General features: G+C 39.0%; 1 protein-coding gene across 1 annotated transcript; it reads left to right on the forward strand.

Annotated features, from left to right (window-relative positions):
• Nucleotides 1–59: 59 nt before the first annotated feature.
• On the forward strand, nucleotides 60–20,255 carry LOC130909734 (60S ribosomal protein L22). Its single transcript, XM_057826518.1, has 4 exons — nucleotides 60–115; nucleotides 639–749; nucleotides 14,931–15,055; nucleotides 20,070–20,255. Exons 1-4 carry the CDS (start codon nucleotides 65–67, stop codon nucleotides 20,212–20,214), a joined length of 432 nt encoding a protein of 143 aa, XP_057682501.1. The 5' UTR covers nucleotides 60–64; the 3' UTR covers nucleotides 20,215–20,255.
• Nucleotides 20,256–21,006: the final 751 nt, after the last annotated feature.

The raw sequence follows: 21,006 nt of genomic DNA on the forward strand, positions 1-21,006 counted from the left end.
AAAAATAACAGGCCTTCATATCCAATCAATGATTCGACGATCGACTTGTCTGGCATTTCGACGCATGCGCACAACCTGCTCTCTCTCTGCGAGCTGCTTCGCCATGGCGCCCATTGTAAGTAGAAACGCGTGTCAACAATCCACTGAAAAACTGACTCGACTTGCATAAAACGGAAATATGACGAAATGGCTGTTGGCATCGTTGTCAAATAAATGCCAGTGTCCAGCCAGAAGCTTTGAGAGACTTATTTACAAGCTTAAAATTGTTTTTTACGCCCCCCCCCCCCCCAAGCTAACATTAGCCTCTGCTAAGCCCACGTTTGGTCGTGTTTTGGCCTTAAAACAGCTCGTGTCGTATTTGCATTCCGTATACATGGGCCACGATTCTATTATCTAAAATCCATATTTTATCAGTCAGGAATATGATAATTTATTTTAACCAGGTTTTGGCAACTGCACCCTCCCTTGCAATATGATAAATTTTAATCAAATATACATACTGTCGAGAAATAGTACTATAATGTAGAGCAGTACTATTTTGTAGCCTACATGTTCTAAGTCAGTTCTTGTCAATATTATCGGGACCAAGTTCTAAAAAGGGAACACAAGGGTAATAAAGGTATTTGTTGTCATTAAAGGCGAAGAAGCAGAACACTGGTAAAAGTGGGAAGAAGAAGAAGCAGGTCCTGAAGTTCACATTGGACTGCACCCATCCTGTTGAAGATGGCATTATGGACGCCGCCAACTTTGTAAGTTGGTTTTTCACTGTACCGATTGCTGCCAGGTTTGTTCACGGCCAGCTTGAAACCACAAAAACACTAAATCTAGCTGGTGTAATTGACGGTTTCTCAAAGTATTTAAGTATGCCAATTGCAAATTAATAAGATGTGTGATAATGGAGAAAATAATGTTTAAACAGCAAAAATAAAAAATATCCAATAACATGGTAACAGTATAGAACGTTCTTGTAAATTAAATAACTAGGTGTCTTTTATAACTCATTGACAATGGTGGATGTCTTAATTCTTTTCAAATGGGAAGACTGGCTTTTAATTCTCAGGTTTTAGTGCCATTACGGCACTAGACGTCCAGTTCCTTTTACTTGGAGGGGGCGAATTGGACTTTTAGCGCAGTCAATGGCTGCAAAATAGTTTACATAGATACTATTTTAGTGGAAAATTTACAGCGAGCGGTGTTTTGTTTACACGGAAGTCAGTACGGATTCTTGTTGTACTATTTCTGGTATATTTGGTCAATCTGCGCATGTCAAAGTATGAACACGAAGGTCCCAATTGGATCAACACATTGACTTCACTATCAGCTGACGAGAAACTGGGCGCGGGGCCACTCCGTAGGGGGCCCATTTTCAAAAACAAAGCCACTAGTGACCTAAAACCAAAACAGGCCCCTCCCTTAGGCATATATGAGTCTCCATGAGGAGCGGCATAAAAGAAAACAATATTTAACATATACGTTTTTTTCCCAGAAATAGCAACTTTATTTTTCATCAGCTAATAAAGCTCACAATTTTCACATCAGAAACGTACTTCTTGAGGAAAGTATGCAGAATCATCTTAATTTTATTTAACAAAAGCAAAATTGGCATTTTTCTGTATACAATCACAATTTATATAGGTTGAATTCCGATGTCATTTATAATGAAAGTACAGTGGTACCTCGACATACGATCGCTGCGACAAACGATCTTTTTGACATCCGACGTAAAGTTTGACTCGCCATTTGTTTCTACATCCGACGACATGCTCGAAATACGACGATTTATGACAGCGCCGCAGTTTGTTTTACCGGAAGACGGACGCACTGTGGGGTTTCTTTTGAGAGAAATCAACATGGGTTCCAAGAATGCAGGTGGTGAAAAAAGGACAAAGGTGAGGCTTACCATTGAGATAAAAATGGAAACGATAGAAAAGTATGAGCGTGGTAAGCGCGTCCGTAAACTGGCTAGACAATACAGCCGTAGAATGTCTACGCTAATAAAGAGCGCTGAGCGCTAATAAATATGATTAACGTTACTGTCACAAGCTCACGTAACGTTAGGTCTGCGGAGGGCTAGGTTTCTATTAATTATGACCACTGTCGATGCGTGGCTAACTTGTCTTACATACATGCTTTAACATATCATAGCGTTGTGGAGTGATGAGGGTGTAAAATAAAAACTTAACTAACTATCTATAACTATCAATTTTAGCTCAGTAGTCATTGCTGGATAAAAACACCAAGTAGCACTGGTCCCTAATGTGCTCCAATACAGCCTGTATCATACATTTATTTTGAACACTGCAAAAAGTTTAGACTAACTTAAAACTTAACTAGAACTTGAAAATGGCTTGCCACAAATAGAAATTCAATTGAAACACGTGGGAAATAATCCTAACTTTTAAGTGATGTGTGTTATCAAGCGTAACTGCATTTTTAGGTAAGATATATATATTTTATATTTATTTATTTATTTATTTTTAATAAGATCTACGTTTTTGAGTGAAAGCGAATTAGTCTTTTTTTTTTTTTTTCTAGTTACATCTGAGATGCAATTGTTGGCTGTTTTCAACAATATACATCGAAAATAAAGACATTAATTGACTAAAAATGGTTCAAGATTAGATGAAATGTCTTGTTTTCTCATGTATTGTTTTATATTTGTATATATATATATTTTTTTATCCGATTACTCGATTAATTGATTGAATTTTCAGTCGATTACTAAAATATTCAATAGCTGCAGCCCTAATGCTAACGCTCCGAGCCACCTACCATCGCGTTTGCAACGGCGTCACAACCCCCATTCCTCCTCCCCCTCCCACTTTGTGTCTCCGTGTCTCTCAGACATCTCGCTCGTCATTCAACCAAATTGTAGTAACGCACGCCTTCACATCCCCAGTAAATGGCCTCGCTTCCGCTATCCAAACAGCTAAACACGAAAAGGCTCACACTCCGGATGTTTTCTGAAATCCTTTATGTGTCTCTCTTTTCTTTTTTGTGAAACTAAAACAATAAAAAAATACATGCAATCAGCGTCAATGCTGGAAGTAACAAAAATGTCATCCATATATGCAAATACAATTGGCCTGTATGAAATAGTGCTTAATTAGTAATATAAAACACATTCAGTCTCAAATATGCAACCTAAACACAATATGCTGAGTGTAATTCTCAATTTGACCACAAAATACTTACAGACGTTGCTCTAACAAACACAAATGCCACAGAAGTTCTGAGAGTGAAGCTGCCATGTAACACACTGAATCACGTTTGGAGAACTTCCTATTTGCATTCTTCTTCTACTGTTTTGGCAGAAACAATAATTAAACCGGCCACAAGATGGGGCGCTTTACCAACTGATAAAGATGGTACACTATAGGAAACATAACAAACGGTGTTTCAAAGATAGGAAAAGTAATTAGATTACTCACTACGGACAAAAATAACGCCGTTAGTAACGCCATTATTACCAACACTGGCGTTAATGCAGTTTTCACATGCTCTGTGAAGGATGATATTCACCACCTGCTAATACAGGGTTTCTACTGGCCACTTTAAACTAATTTATTGCGCATACCGGACTGCAGATAATTTAACACACACAAATTGTAAGTAGAGTTTTCCAATATCTTTTTAACCGATATCCCGATATTGTCCAAGTACAAAAATTCGATACCAATACAGTGTTTCCCCTAGAATTTTTTGAAGCTGTGGTGGTGGGCTGCATCGGAGTCGGACAGCCTCACCATGCCGTGCCACGGCAAATTTTTTTTTTCATTATTTTTTTTCCCCCAATAAGAACCATAACAAAGATATATTTGAAATATTTCATTATCTAGGCTAATGTCGTAGCTCTCAGCTATGGTACATTTACGTAAAATGCGTAGCTGATTACAGCTACGTTACTCTACGTAATAATTAGGGCTGTCAAACGATTAAAATTTTTAATCGAGTTAATTACAGCTTAAAAATTAATTAATCGTAATTAATCTCAATCGCAATTCAAACCATCTATAAAATATGCCATATTTTTCTGTAAATTATTGTTGGAATGGAAAGATAAGACAAGATGGATATATACATTCAACATACGGTACATAAGGACTGTATTTATTTATTATAACAGTAAATCAACAAGATGGCATTAACATTATCAACATTCTGTTAAAGTGATCCGTGGATAGAAAGACTTGTTCTTAAAAGATGAATATTAATACAAGTTATAGAAATGTTATATTAAAACGCCTCTTAATGTTTTCGTTTTAATAAAATTTGTAAAATTTTCAATCAAAAAATAAACTAGTAGCCCTATTCTGTCCTCAATGTGTGTGAGTACACAAATTGACAGATAGCGAACATAAGTTCCAAAAAGAAATCAGACGGTGTGGCAAAGTTGCATGGGCTTTACTGAAGTCATCTCTTTTTGACAGGAGCACGTTTCTTGTATTTTTGTAAAACTGAAAATAACAAAGCAATGTGTCAATAACTTGCATAAATCACAAAATAACATAAAATGTACACACACGTGTCCATTTGAGCAGTAGGACTAGCCAATTAGCTCACAAGCATCTAACAATGTAACTGCATTTCACCATATATGTGAACAAATTCAAATACACATCATCAATAACTATCTAATGCTCATGAATATAAACAAAGGAGGAATATAACTCACAAGCGATGCATGTACTAGACACAAACAGTGTGATGGGGCTATGAGAACTGCCACTGAATACTGGATACGGACGTTAGCTGGTCTGAATAGCACTGTCTATTAGTGTGAGTTCGCGTCGACATATAATCACGTCAGAAAAGCGCGCCGAAACCCAAATAATCAGCTGCACTGAATCGCCAGCAGAAGGCGACATTACGCCACATAACATATGCAAGTCACACCCAAGCGCCAGCAGAGGGCGGAAAAACTCCATAAAACACAATTAACAAGTTGGCGCTTCACTGTACTGACATTTAAATCTGTCTGAGCGGGCCTAGTGCGTTAATTGCGTCAAATATTTTAACGTGATTAATTTTAAAAATTAATTAACGCCCGTTAATGCGATAATTTTGACAGCCCTAGTAATAATACGACTTTTTTTCCTCGTAGCAATAGTACGACTTACATCTCGTAGTGACTCAGGGGTCGGCAACCCAAAATGTTGAAAGAGCCATATTTGGCCAAAAAATAAAAAACTGATACAGTATGTCTGGAGCCGCAAAAAATTAAAAGCTTTGTATAAGCCTTATAATGATAGCAACACTGGCTGTATGTATCGAATCTAGCTATAGACCCTACTCACGTGACGTCACAGCCACGCCCCTGCGCCATGTTGTCCGTATACTCGTCATGTTAATGCATTAGCGCTTCGTAAATTCCTCCTATTATGGCGTGTTTTTCTGCTCGTTAACATTAATAATCAAAATGGTGAAGTCGTGTGTGGCGGTCGGTTGCAAAAACAGAGAAGATAGACGGAGAGACTTGAAGTTTTTCCGTATTCCGAGAGACCCGGAGAGGAGACTGAGATTGACTGCTGCAATTCGACGAGAAAACTGGGCTCCAAACAACTACCACAGATTATGTAGTAGTCATTTTATATCTGGTAAGATGCATTTAATATATATTTAGAGGGTTTTGGGCTGACAACCACAATTAAGATCATTGCTAGGCTAATCGCCGACAACATACACTCAGACGTTGTGAATGAACTACCTGAAAATATATAATTATAAGTGGATAATCAGACAGTTGTCATACAATTAATTTACAATTTCACTATTGAGGTCAAAAGCCCAAAAATAAATTCAACTAGGGACAATCTGGAGTAGTGCTATCGCACTTCATATTTATTACATATTATATATGTATGTAGTGAGAGTGCTATCGCTAAACCATATAAACATTAAAAGCCCTAGCTCCATTGACAAATGACATGAAATACATTAGACTTGACAGTGGATGTTAGCAAGAACAAAAGATTTTGAATTGACAATTTCGTAACTCACCTTCCCGAGCACAAGATAGATTCCTGCCGAATTTTCGTGGACGAGGACCTGTTTCACCCAATCAGCAACGAAGTATTTATAATCCTCCAAGCTCTTAAAGATTTTCAAACTTTCGTGAGAATAGGCTGATTTTGTGTGGACAAGATAGTTGTAAATATCAGGGTAGCTAGCAGATGTCAGGCAAAGACGGCGAAGACAGCGGGTCGAAAAACATCGATTTAGGCATCAAATATGGATCTGGCGAATGGATAAACTGAAGCTTTTCCACATAACGCCTTTTATGCAACGCATCCAATGAGTTTACAGCGTCAGATAACACCGGGGCTTCCATGAAGTGCTCTATAACTTGCACGACTAATTGAAAACAATGAGAATAAGTCTAAAAAATAAGAACAATATGGCGGCCGGATACAGCGACACGTCATTTTGTGACGTAGGTGAGTAGGGTCTATATTAGCCTGCTATCGAAATGACTAAGTTGGCTAGAAATACATAATTAGCCTTCATGATTAAATGTTTATTTTCCCTGCAGTGGATCCTATAGAGAATGACGCACCACGTGACTACTCTGTTGTATGATGCCACCTCAAGTTTAACTTCATTTCAATATTAATGAATTGAAAGAATGTTTGTGTCATGTTTGTCCTCCTAGAAATCCTATTAAAACAATAAATATATTTCCCTCTCTCATCTTTCCATTTTCGGGAGAGAAAAAAAAAGCAGAGCAGCGCTAAAGAGCCGCACGTGTCCCTAGAGCCAGGGGTTGCAGACCACCGTCGTAGTCCTTCTTTTTCCTTTTATTTGGCCCTCATAAGTACTACATTACCACAACAATAACAGTCCTTCTGTTAACGGACCCATTTCAAGGGGTGGGGGGGGCGTGTAAAGTTTTACTAGATTCAGTGAGAAGGTGAGTAGTTTTTTTTCGTTGTTCGTGAACTAAATTTCCACACAAACGCACATCGAGGTACCAGTACCATTAACATAGCAAGGAGAGGTATGAGAGTCATTTTTCGAGTGTCCCAGAGCTCGCGAAACTTGGATAAAAAGCGCATTTATCAAAATTTCATCAACTGCGTATATCCGTCAGCCGAAACAGGACAGTTAAAGTACACCTGCCCCTCGTTGTCGAAGTTGGTGCACCGGTGTTGTGCCGAAAAATAACCACTCCGCGTGAAATGTCCCCCCTGACGGGAGCGCCCATACGTCACTCGTACAAACAGCTTTTTCTTACCAATTGATGGACACGGAAACGACTTTCTTGTACCGTGAATATGTATCAATTTACTCTGCTTGAACTAATAAATATTGTACTGTGACCGGTGTAACTTTGCTTTCCGTCCTAGACGGCCGTCCACTGCTCACTTTCGCCGAAAAGTCCGATCCAAACTATTGTAATGCCCCGGATATGGGGAAGAAGGAGAGAAGTCTGTATTGGCTTACCCACTTTATTGTGGTAACAATAATAAAGAAAAACAATAACAAAATAACAGCGGGCTGCCACGACATGCGACCGCTATCTCACTCGTTCTCCCATTCTTCCTACTCGTTCCCCTTGCGTCACAGCTCCCCAGTCCGATCGTCTCTTAAGGTGGCCCCACATAGGTACGAACATTACAATACACAATGAATAGGTTTCCGCAATGCATCTCATTTGCAAGGCGTGGCGGCTTTTATTTTGGTGTGGCGGTGCGCCACAATCTGTTGAATGTACGGGAATCCCTGCAATATATGCAGTCACTGACTTAACATATTATGGCTAACTGCAGAGCTCCAGACTAACATTTTTTTTTTTGTTACTAGGAGCATAGCGGTCCCTAACTTAAATTTTTAGGGGGGGGTGGGCGCAAGCAGAAGATTCAGGAGCACACAGTGTAAATCGACATGCTAAGTTGTCTTCTAATTTTCACTGTTTAACCGATAAATACAGTGATACCTCTACATAAGAAGTTAATTAGTTCCAGGACCTTGTTTCTTAGTAGAAATGGTAGTATGTCGAGCAGGATTTTCCCATAAGAATACATTATAGACAGGTTTCCGAGGTACTTCCGCTTACTTCGCATGTCTGCTCGCAACTTCCATTCTAGAATTTCTCCATCCAAAACAACAGGGGAGCTAGTAGGGATGGGAATCGAAATCTGATTCCAATTCCAAACTGGTTCCTAGTGTTTCGAGGCCTCGACATCACAATGAAAAAGCCTTAACGATCCCTTTAACGATTCCTAAAGGCGTGTATTGCGTCGTCACGTGACGTGACATGTCTTGTTGTCCAGACGCATCAAACTAGCATGGCGCCAAGAACCACTCGCCCCAAAGTTTGGCTACACTTCACCAGGAAAGTGGGTGAAAAAGAAAAGGTTCCGATGGTTTAGCACGAGCATTGCAGCCGTAAATATAACAATGACAGCGCGTAGGTTCAAACGCTCGAAAGTGTGTCTTCACAAGGAAAAATTACAACAAAGCGACTTGCGGTCATTGCAAGGTGGAGATAACTGCGTCGGGAGGGAATACGACTGTACTGTCCTCACCGAGATGCAAAGGCTCAGTCCTGACTATACTGAAGCTAAACTCCCAAATGACGATGCGGAAGACGTTGGTATAATACGATGACTTTATTCAGCCGTCGTTATGACACCATCACTTGAAGAGTGAAACTAAAAAGAGAAACGAAACAAATCAGTTTCGTCCCCAATAACAAAACAGGTTCACATCAACTTAAAACAGCGATGATTAGCTGCTAATACAAACAGTTAGCATGCGTTCGCTAGCAGTAGCACATCGTCAAACCACTACACAACTGGATTTAAGTGTCCGATCGCTAGTGGAAACACACAACAACAACACAAAAGATGATACATACAGGCGTTGCCGCCGTAGATATTTTACAAACAAGAACAAAGAACATGGCTCGTAGCAGTGTTTCACTCGCTCACTCGCTTGGATTCTTTGTAGCTGCACTTCTTCTTTGCGTGTAAGTGCGCTCTTCTTCGCGTGTGTGCGTTCTTCTTCCCGTGAGGAAGCGCAAGGGCGCCCCCACTTGAGCGTGAAAGCACACAAAAAAGCAGGGGTCCCCAAACTACGGCCCACGGGCCGGATACGGCCAGTCTCCACATTTGGTCTGGCTCTCTGAACAATAACAGAAAGCATTTTGATTTTTTTTTTTTTTTCCAGTAGTTTTATTTATTTCCTGGCTTTTTTTCTGTGAAGAACCCAAATATATTATATATATATTATATTATACAATATATGGTATTATATCATTATTTTTATTTTATTTACTTTTGTTCCGTGAAGAATCCAGAAAGGGTTATTTGATTGTGGCTTTCTGAAAAACAATAAATTTTTACATACAGGCACTCCTGCAGTCGTCACACTTTTTCTGTTCACTCTGTCATCAGAGAAGGGAAAAGTTATGTGGCTCACACAGGAAAAGGTTTGGGGACCCTTGCTAAAAACTAAAAGGCATGCGTTTCAATATAATGGTAAATAATACACTTTGACACATATTACCAAAGGCAGAACAACTACCTATATGCCAATATATACCTTTTTTTAAAATTTCTATTAGAAAATGTTTCAGTAAAATGGTACACTTTCTTGTGTATTTGCCACTTATTGCCACAGTTACATTGAGACCTTGGGCCTCTTTTGACCTCATTGTGAGTTTGTAAGGTTGTGACTTCTGAGTAAGCAAACTCGATGCCAATAAAACTTTTTCCCCCCAAATTAGAATCGATAAAGAATCAAATCGTTAAGCAATACCGATAATGGAATCGGAATCGTAAAAATCCTATCAATTACCATCCCTAGCTGGAGTAACATTACTTATCAAAATCCCTTAAAAAAAACAATTTGGAAATACTGCATCCATCTGCCATCATCATGACAGGGGAGGACAACATGTTCACGAAGGCAGATGTAGAACCAAGCTCGTGCCACCACAATGCACACAGACTACTTTTCATTGTGTCAAAGTGTCATTTTGTCAGTGTTGTCCCATGAAAAGATGGACATAAATATCTGCAGTACTGCGTGGGGTGTACTCACTTTTGTGATACACTGTACGTCTGTACCGGAGTCACGGTTCGGTGCGTGTTCAACAGGAAAAACGAAAAGGTTTTTTTTTTTTCTCACAGCATTTGAAAGTTAAAATTTGTATACCATTACACTCTTATAGAGGTGAAATTTTAAGAAATGTAAATTCAATCAGTAAATATAAGCAGATTTGATGTGAAAGACGTAACAGAATCAGGATCCCCCCCAGGATTGATTAATCTAAATTCAAGACTTTTAAGACCTTTTTAATGCCATTTCAACTGAAAATTAATACTTTTCTCGCACCCATTATTTAGATCATATTGAATCATATTAAATAAATAAAGCACTGAACATCAAATTTAACCTCAATTACTAAGTGTGTTGGACGAAAGAATGCACATATATTGAAGATACAATTAAAACACATTTAAAGTAACATTATAAAGTCTGTCAGAATTTTTTTAAACACACACACGCACACAATAATTATGGACAAAAAAGAGGAGGACAGGACTCAGACCAGCCATCTTCTTTAACAGGCTAGCTACTAGTGCACCTGCCAAGACCCCAGTGAACATGGCTAACCCTCGAGTTAAAACGGCGAAATTCACATTCATTCGAAAGGCAAACCGAAATGTTTAAGCAGGTCCACTGCCTTCGCATGACCCATAAACTGCAACCTAAAGAATCTGGATTTAACTTGAGCCCCTATCACATACTCCAAAACAACGTGAATATCGCAGGACTTAACCGTGCAGCAGTTGTGTGTGAAAACAATTTCCCGTGTCGACCGACATGGGAAGCAGTGTGCGTGAAAGCAGGCGTTATATTCCCGGCTCACAGCAGATGGCTGATGACTTAAATATCATAGCGGCGGCCGATGTAACTTCCTCCCTCTTCGCAGTAAGAGGAAAAGTAGTAAACAAACATCGCAATTATAAACATAGCAAGCTGGAAAAAGCTAAATTAAACTGAAAACATGACCAAAATTAAAATCTCAATTATTACGTCGGGCCGGGCCAGGGTTCTTTCTCGCTAACTTTTTGAAATAACTATATATTATCGATGTATGAATGATAAACTAAAGATTACTTGTTATAAAATAAATAATTTGGATTAAAAAAACGAAGGCACTGTATGGTCATTGCTGAGCCAGAGCGTGCCTATACGCCCTTTTTAATCTTCCCCTCTGCGAGTCCGCAAAACTGCATCTCTTTATTTATATTTAACAAACTTTTCCAGCGTTATTTCGTTGTGTAATTAAATTTATAATTATCATAAAAATATGTAGTCTATTTAAACATTAAGAAAATGTGCGTTTTTTTTTCTGCCGACTGAGAATTCGTTATAAACGACACGCTTTTATGCAGACATCGTCACAAATGTTATCACACAAAACGCAGGTCAGGCTTTAATACCCGTGGACCAGATCGGGTCGGGCTGGACTTTTTAGGCCCGATTTTACCTCTATCTTAAAGTCTTGATGAGCTTAAATTGGCTGCAGTTACAAAGTCGGGAATGCTCCCTCCGAAAAAAACACGATTTGAGCAACATTATGTTTAACAAACTTTTCCAGCGTTATTTCATTCTGTAAATACATTTATAATGGTCATAAAAATATGTAGACAATTTAAACATTACAAAAATGTGCGTTTTTTTTTTCTGCCAACTGAAAATTCGTTACAAAAGACAGTTAAGACATCGGGAACGCTCCCTCTGGAACAAAACGCAATATGACCAACATTGTGACAGCCGATGCCGACATAAAATGACGTAATATCCGAAACAGATCACCAATGGACTCACTTGAAGTATATGAATGGTGGTCTGTTTTGGTGTTCAGAATCCACAATACTTCTGCCTGCAGGGTTTTCGTTCCACCGACAAACGGACGCATTCCCGATGCAGAGGTGGATGGATTCTCCATTTTGCCGGTTGTGGTGGTTTGGCACGCACGAGTTGCATTTCGATTTGTAGTGCAGAGCATCGTAAAAATTCTATGCGTCATCTTCGTTATGGATTTAAAAAAAAAAGAAAAAAAAAAAACTTCGTCACGGATATAATTTAGGTTGCACTGAGATGTTCTTGAAAATTAAGACCACAGTGAAAAAATTCCAGACTTACAACAGCTAATTTAATACTTTTAATACCTTTAATAATGGAAAACTAAATTCAGTGCTTTTTTAATACTTTTAATATAAACCCGCGGGTACCCTGAGAATGGATCATGTAATAACATGTAGAACATGAAAAGTAGCAAAGTAACTATTTACTCTTACGTTGAGGTAACCTAGTTACTAACTCAACTTCCTGGGGAAAGTCATTTGTAATTGTTACTAATTAATTTTTTAAAGTAAGATTAACAACACTGATTAACGTACACATTATGGGGTTTCAGAAATCATTGACGTTATCCGCTCTGGGCCAAAGAGCAAAAAAGGACCATCCAGATTAGGGGTGTGCCATTTTAGGCACCCCACGATTCGATTCGATTACGATTCAGGGTGCTACGATCCGATTATTAAATGATGATCGCAGTATTCACGATGATCGCGGTTATCACCATTATCGCGGTTGTCACGAGTATTGATGCATCGTACAATACTACTTAATACAGTAGCCAAAAAAATGTATGTCCGTTATTTATTTAAAATATCCTAATGATTCAACAGGAACAATGGAAACATGCCCATACAACAAAAAGCTGCCCTTAAGCTGCTTTTTTATTTATTTATTTTTAACAAGAAAGTGCAAAAACATTAACCATTTTAAAGGGTATGTAGTGCCCTGGGAAAATTTTAATATTCCATCATTTATCCATAAACGCGTACCTTTTGTATTCATATCATGCCACTTTGTGTAATTACACACAAGAAAACCTCGTTGTCAATAAAAAAGAATTCAGAATTGACAGTGAGGGGTGTTTCTTCAACAAGAAAAAGGCTCAGTGCTTTAATACTGAATGGCGGCGATGATGGCAGACAATTTCGTTTCTAGTTTCAGCGACGAATCCGACGTAGAAGGAATGTTCATCTAATGGTGACGAGGAGAGATACGAAGCTTTAATCGGTGTTTTAGGTTACCAATTTGAGCCCAAACAAACGCCAATGCAGCGTAATGAAACGGTCATTGAGGGGAGCAATGACACTGATGAAACATCGGCAGCAGATCGTGTGGGAAACACCAATGATTTGTTTTGCATTTCTTTTTGTGAAGCTGATACACCGTGACTGCAAAATAAAGGAATGCATAGAATAATTATCATTTATTGCGCTATCATAGCTTTTGGCTCTGCCAACAGACACAAATATGAATGGGATCAGAGGATTTGTTCTATATATTTTACGAACGATAATTTATACATGTGTCCAGTCCTGTATCCATTGCGTAACATTTTTTTATTATAAAAGAGTACTCACTCTGGCCATTTCGAGCTTGGCTGCTCCCCTCCTTTGCTTAGCTTTAGCTTCCTTTACCAGTCATCGTCCTCTTTCTTGATATCTCGGGACATTTAGGTGGCTGCACCTGTATGGTCGGCACTGCATCTCCTTTGAGCAGCAATCTTTTAGCAAAACCCGATTTCTCTTGTCCATTGTTCGAGAAGCTTTCAGGTGGAAAATGCGCACCACAGAAAAGCGTGCCGGAGGCTGTGTCTAGAAAATTAGCCCTCTTTGCACGGACGAACTTTACCCATTGTCTGTGTAGTCCAGGTTTTTTTTTGCATTCAGGAACTCATGGATACTATATTCCGATAAATAACTATTTGTACACCACATAGCACAGCAGTTCTGAACCATTTTTGTGATGTTTTGGTCAAACAAACCCCAACGCTACTCTCTCGTCGTTAAAAAACAATGGCACCTGGCTCTGCCTCGACTGTCAATCACTTGTCGTGACGTCTCCGCCCCATTCGGCTGTTTCCGGAACACTTTCGGAAATGTTCGTCATTTTCGATCTATTTTCGATAATTGCTCATTAATGTGATTGATTTTTTTGTTGACTTCATCAATATTTGTTATCTTGGCACATAACTGTTCTATTGATGTCTCACATCCCCTTTGCCGCTACATACTCTTTAAAGAGAGTACTTATTTATCTCAACAATACAATAAAAAATTACACTGGTGGAATGAATTCCACATTTTCTGGAAACAAAGTGTCTTAAGAAATAAGACTTCTTTTAACCAATATACTTTGTTTTCATGGAATTCTGTACTATTTTGCATGTTTGTAGTGTTACCGCTGTACTTAATCGTGGTTTTACACGTTTTGCATATGAAATACACGTTAGCGAATTAGCTAATTAGCTTAGCACTCAGCGCTAACTATTAACATCTCATAAACAACAACAATAAAGGCTAAACAGTACAAGAAGGTTCGTGTACTCACCTCTTATAGATGAACACGGGTCTTAGCAACACATTAAGGACATTTTTCATTTGAAATGCCTTAAAACTACTGCTGGACATCTAAATGACAAGGAGCAACGAACTATCTCTCTTCCTTTCTTGCTCTAAAAAAATAACTTGCGCAGAAAAAGGGCGACCACCGGGTTGCGCTTCTCCTCCTACCTCTTTCATACACAAATTTATTTTCCAGTCTTTTAAAAAGGATTAAATTTCTCTCCCAACATCCAGCAGCATCCATCATAACGTGCGCGCGCCTGTTAACGGTGCCCGGCGGCAGATGTGTCTTGAATTTCGTTCAGCTTTGGACTGTTGCCATAAAGTTATGAGGGAAAAACAACGTTTTTGAACCTTTACGAATCGTAATCGAATCGTCACGTGTCGAATTGCGATGCATTTTTTTGGAACTCCTCTAATCCAAATTGTGTTCATCAAATTTTTTTTTTCATGTGCGGTAACTGTGCAAACGTGTTGCTGCGATTACAGGAGCAGTTCCTTCAGGAACGTATCAAGGTCAACGGGAAAGCGGGCAACCTCGGTGGCGGTGTGGTGTCCATCGAGAGGAGCAAGAGTAAGATTACAGTGTCTTCGGAGGTGCCCTTCTCTAAAAGGTAACCTGTCACTTCAGCCACATCTTTACAATTTAGAGCCTAATTTTTGAACCCCTTGATGCATATTAGAGATGTCCCGATCCGATATTTGGATCGGATCGGACGCCAATATGGGCAAAAAAAATGCCAGGCATGAAAATCTCTCACCTTTCGGCGAAATTCGTCAAGTCAAAAAGGGCGACCTACGTGAATTGCGTAGATCCGAGGAGAAATTCTTTTTGGGAGGAGGGGGGGGGAGTTCCGGGAGGTTTTATTTAATTATTATCATCATGTGATTAACTTAGTACGTAAACTGAGCACTTAAGAACACAGTCAGCAAATCCTTCTAGATGCTTGGCTGACGAGAACCAATCATCGGCCCAACGCGCGCACTCCTTACGCGTGTACATGGAGTGCTCGGAGAGCCTTCGGTTGCATTGCAAAGCTGCGAAAACAAAAAGCAGGCCTTATCCACATCGGGGCAGACCAGAGCGCAGCATACACACTTGCCTGTATTTGCCAGCAGATTGAATTTGGTGAGTAATGGTTTCAATCGTTTTCACGTTTTGCGATATAAAAAAGCCATTCGTTGCAGCTTGCGTTGAACACTGCCAGAGCTAGCCAAATCTCCCATGAAAAAAAATAGCTCCCGTTAAATTGGCGTCAAGCTTGTGTATTTAGCGGTAATATAAACGAAGAAACACACTGTTGAGTCAAATTAAGCGGCATTCTCTCGGATGGAGGGGGCGCCTCACATCGCTCCCGTCGTCCGCCGGAGACGCGTTATTTTCGGCTTGGATTTGAGCTGACGGCCGGTGTCGGCACAACAGCGGCCCGACGAGTGGTGGGAATGAGTCCTGCTTCTTAAAGCTTTTCAGAAATACAGGGTTCCCTCATTTTTCGCGGTTAATGGGGACCAGAACCCGCCGCAATAAGTGAAAACCGCGAAGTAGCGCCCCCCCCCCCCCCCCCTTTTGTGTGTGTTCAATGTATTTATTCAGATTTTACATTGGAAAAAAGATACATATATATAAGACATGTTTTTTCACTTTTTTCACCAAAGTATCATTTATAAATGGTTTTCAAGCACTTAAAAATGTAAGAATTATGATAAGTTTTAAACCTGTTACTGCCCCACCGAATTATTTTTAAACAAGAATAAAGTAGTTAGAAAATGCTTGGCTTTATTAAAAGCTTCATAGTGAGTCTACTCAAACCCTCTCAGGCTTTGGTAAACGGTGATTGGCACATGTGCAAAGTTTTTCTTTTTATATATATTTTTTTGTTTGAAGCAACTTATTTGATTGAATAATAAAGACACAAATGTCCTAGCCAAAATGTGGCCCAACACAAAACATTACTTAAATGGAAAAATTTGTTTCAATCAAGAAAAATAGTTTTCAAATGCTTTTTTTGTCTCAGATGTATTATTGCAATCAAAAACATTTTTTTTTATTGAAGCTACTTTTTGGGATTAAAAGTATATACTGTATTTTGATTGAAGCAACTTTGTTTTTGATAGAAGTAACTTTGTTTTTTGATTGAATAATAAAAACACAAATCTAACTCCATCGTTATTGAGTGAGAAAGAAATTAAGAAAGCTTTAAAACTAAAAGCCACCGGGGAGTCTGTTTGTTTTTTTAAATATTTATATTTCATTACATAGACATGCGTCGTAGGGAAGGGAGATTCAGGGATAAAAAAAAGGAGTTAGATGAGGCTGCTAAAGGCAGTGGATACCTCATCAGCTGGATGAATAGCAGACCTGGTAAGAACAAGTTTGCAAGGATAGTCGGGTATTAAATCCAATTATAAACACAATTACAATGTTATTTTTCTATAAGATTTTTATGTCATTGCTTTATTAATCATTAGGTGCTAGAGTTGTTAAGTATGGATAATAATGAAATAATAGTTTTAAGAAAACTGTGCTGTTGGTGGCTCAGTGACCATCTGATGTGGTTTGTTCTCAGATGAACAAGTTGAGGAAGGAAGTTTTGATGCAGAGGTTGAAGGAAGAAAAGAGGCAGACTGACTGAGTCACAGCCAGAAAGTGTTGATGACAGTTTTGATTTCTATTCACTGTTGCCCCCTCCCAATTAAAGTATGTCACAGTCGCAGCCAATTATTATCTAAAGCTGGTTAAAATTGAAGTTATGTTGTTTTAAGGTGTATTAAATACTTGTTCATGTGCCCCTTTTGATCTACGAGCACCCACCCCTCCACCGGTCTCTGCACGGCCCTGCTGAAACACAGTGTGGGTCGACAGAGCTCAGTATTTTGTTGGGGTGTACAATACAGTGTACTGGAATATATTTCCTCCACACCCTTCTCACCTTTTTAACCCCTGACCCATTTTCATGCCTGAAATGCGCATTGGTATCGGATCGGACCACAGAAAAATTCCGATCCAGACTTCCGATCCAGTTTTTTTTTAATCCGGTCCAGGTTTTCCAGCGCACCGATTTACATAATCCATTCCAGTTTTTGCTTCGGGTTCCCTAAAATCCGGTCCACATTTTACGGCACACCTTTAACACACGACATTAACATTACCGTCTCCCAATTTACCGAGAGACTTTATCGGCAAAAAGGTCAGCTGTGTGGGATCATTTCACCTTAAAGGACGACAAAGACGAAGAGGCAGAGTGCAACATATGCCACAATAAAGTCAAGCGTAGTGGTAAAGCTGTAAGAAGTTTTAATACAACCAACCTAATCAAGCATTTAGCGAAATCCCACCACAAACAATATGAGGAGCATGTTAAGAAAACCGAAGACAAAAAGAAAGGTCCTACGCAACTAACATTGGCAGAAACTTTTGCTATGCGTGACAAACTGGCACTCGACAGTCCCAAAGCCCAGGGAATAACAAGAGTCACTAGCCACGTTTACATGCTGACTTTTATTCATACCGATTCAAATCATTCCGAATGGAAATTTCACATCAGCTGTTTACATGTCACTTCATCTATTCCGATCCAGCGTTTACATGTGTCTGCCTTTATTCCGAAAGGACGTTTGACAACTGCCGTCTGACATGCGCAGATTAATCAAAACAAAGCGTCACGTTGCAAAACATGGAGATCGATCGTCAGATCAGCTGCTGTTTTAACTTTTCGAGTGGAAACAAAACTTCAGAATGACACGCCGTTCATTCAAAAAGTTGTGTGGGCTGGTGGAGGGATTCATGGATATAAACTTTCCGCCGGACTCCAATTTGGTGCGCTGTGCGTGTGCTTGGAAGCCATGTTGCAAGTGACGTCACCACGTCAGTAAGGAGCATGCGCAGAAAGAACGCAAGCAGACACCATTCCGCTTCCCTGTTTACATGATATAATTTTACTTCTAATCGGTTTGGGAAAAGGAATATTCCACCCCTGTGAATCGGAATGAAATTCCATTCGGTTTGGGCCTGTTCATTCCGAATGAGGTGTTTATATGGAACACATTTATTCGGTTTGAACAAATATTCCGATTGTAATTGGAATATTTGGCTCCATGTAAACGTGGCAATTGCCGAAGAATTCATTCTGGATGACGAGCCATTATCTCACCTGAGTAAAAACGCACCATCCAACACTTAGAACCACGATACAACATGCCCAGCAGTCATTACATCCTTGAGCGATTCGGCCATGGAAGATTCGAGAACGATTCACAAACATCCAAATTCCAATTATTGAAATATGTCAAGTAAAGCGGAACTAATACACAGCGCGGTCTTCGGGACGCAATGAGAGACTGACCGCATTGCGTCCCGAAAGGAAACATAATGCTTGTCATAGACCCTGGTAATGCCAATGCTCGACTCACGGCTTTAGCTCAACTCATGCCACTGGATAAAAACACAAGAATACCTGACTGCTGCTGACAGCCAATACAAACTACGTCAACACGTCGTTTTACTGGAGATAATAGATATCATATGTATATAGAACTAGATGCAAAACGACAGACTCGACGGCGTTAGCAACATTGAAGTATTGAAAACCAGATGCGTTAGTAAACAGCCGCCATCTTAAAGCAGGAGACTTCCCTAGTAGACTGTTGTGAACCTTCCAAGCGAACCTAATTAACTTTTTATCTAAAATACTCCTAAATCGGCAAAATTATGACTTGAATCTACTGTATCTTCAAAACAGTTTTAAAACTTCCACATGTCGAAAGTAGACGGAAGGGAAATTATGGAATAACGGGAGCAATTTTAACAGCTTTAACAGTTGATTCGCAAAATTTAATGAATTGAATGTAGTTTAAAGCTGCTGATACAGAATGGGAACTTGCGTATTTTATTTACTGATTTAAAATGTTAACTTGATACTGAAATAGTCGTTTATTTAAACCTGATAGGCTTTTTATACAATTTTTGTAACTAATGCACGAAACATTAAAAGCATCTTAATAGCTTGGGGGATTTGGGGGATTTTCCACTGAGGTTGCTGGTGTGTTTTGCTTTTTTAAGACAGTTTACAATATTATTTGCATGTTTTACTGACTGACTATGCCATTTCTGTTTGTTATTTATAATGTTTTGTGTTTGTCACTGAATAAACAGGTCAGTTTCTTGTTACCAACCATTGTGTGTTATTCAAACTCACCTAATTCAGCTGGCTAGTTGTTATCAAGAGTACTAAAACCTTTTTCAACATGAGTCTGACACCTAAGTAAGGAGGCTAAATAACTTTAAACTTTAACACATGCTCAGATAGGTCGGTATCGGCCAGTATCGGATCGAAAGTGCAAAATAATATCGGTATCGGATCGGAAGTGCAAAAACCTGGATCGGGACATCCCTACATAAAATTGTTTGAAATTATGTATTAAACTTTCTCAATTTGATTTAGCATCCACTTGAAGCCAAATTGAAGATTTGTATAATTTCAGCATCAATGTAATAAACACTTGAAACAAACACATTGAGAGAAGAAACAGAAGTGGAATAAAAACCTGAATATTAAAATTTGTCATTCGAATGTCACTCACATGTGTCAAACAATGGCCTTGTTTGTTGTTGTTTTTTTTTTTTTTTAGATACTTGAAGTATCTGACCAAGAAGTACCTGAAAAAGAATAATCTTCGTGACTGGTTGCGTGTGGTGGCCAACACCAAGGAGAGCTATGAGCTGCGCTACTTCCAGATCAACCAGGATGAAGAGGAGGAGGAGGATGAAGATTAAATTCAAGCTGATTTTGTACAATAAAATTTAAAATGTTTTCAGTCATGAATAGTATTGTTTTTTCCCTTCCATAATTGGTAATAGTGATCCCTCGCTACTACTCGCCAAATTTTTTTTTTTCAGTTAAAAAAAGCCGTCACAAGCCGATCACGTAGTCTTTTTCCTCCTGCTGCTATTCGTTGGTCAGGCACAGAGGTGGGTAGAGTAGCCAAAAAATTTACTCAAGTAAAAATAGCGTTACTTCAAAATAATGTTACTCAAGTAAAAGTAGTTGTACAAAAAAATGTACTCAAGTAAATGGTGAAAAGAATACTCAAATAATGAGTAAAGGTTTATATTTTTCTGAGCAAATTATCAATATGAACCGTTGTTATAATACTGTACATTAACCCACTACGCTAAAGAAATACAAAAAAACAATTCTGACGAGAAAAAAAATTACATAAATGAAGCATTATTCGTCCAAAGAGCGTGACTGCCCTCTGGTGGAGAAATTACGGTAGTTCAGAGATTGAATAGTGAAGTGTTCCTTCATAATTACTATTTTGGAATTAAAAGGATATTTCCGGTTGTCTGTAGTCAATCGGTGACAAAAACTGGGAGGTTAAAATCCGAGCTTTCGAGTCATGTTGAGAGTAGCGCTGTATATCATACTGTTTTTACGGTGCTTTAAAGACACCACATGATAGAACCGCAAGCTTGCGTCTGATTGGTATATTGGACTCGTGATTATTGTTGCGACTTTTCATTGGTCAAATTGGTAGAGCTACACCGGTAATACACCAGGCACGT

This window comes from Corythoichthys intestinalis, chromosome 2, assembly GCF_030265065.1.
Source record: "Corythoichthys intestinalis isolate RoL2023-P3 chromosome 2, ASM3026506v1, whole genome shotgun sequence".
NCBI lineage: Eukaryota > Metazoa > Chordata > Actinopteri > Syngnathiformes > Syngnathidae > Corythoichthys > Corythoichthys intestinalis.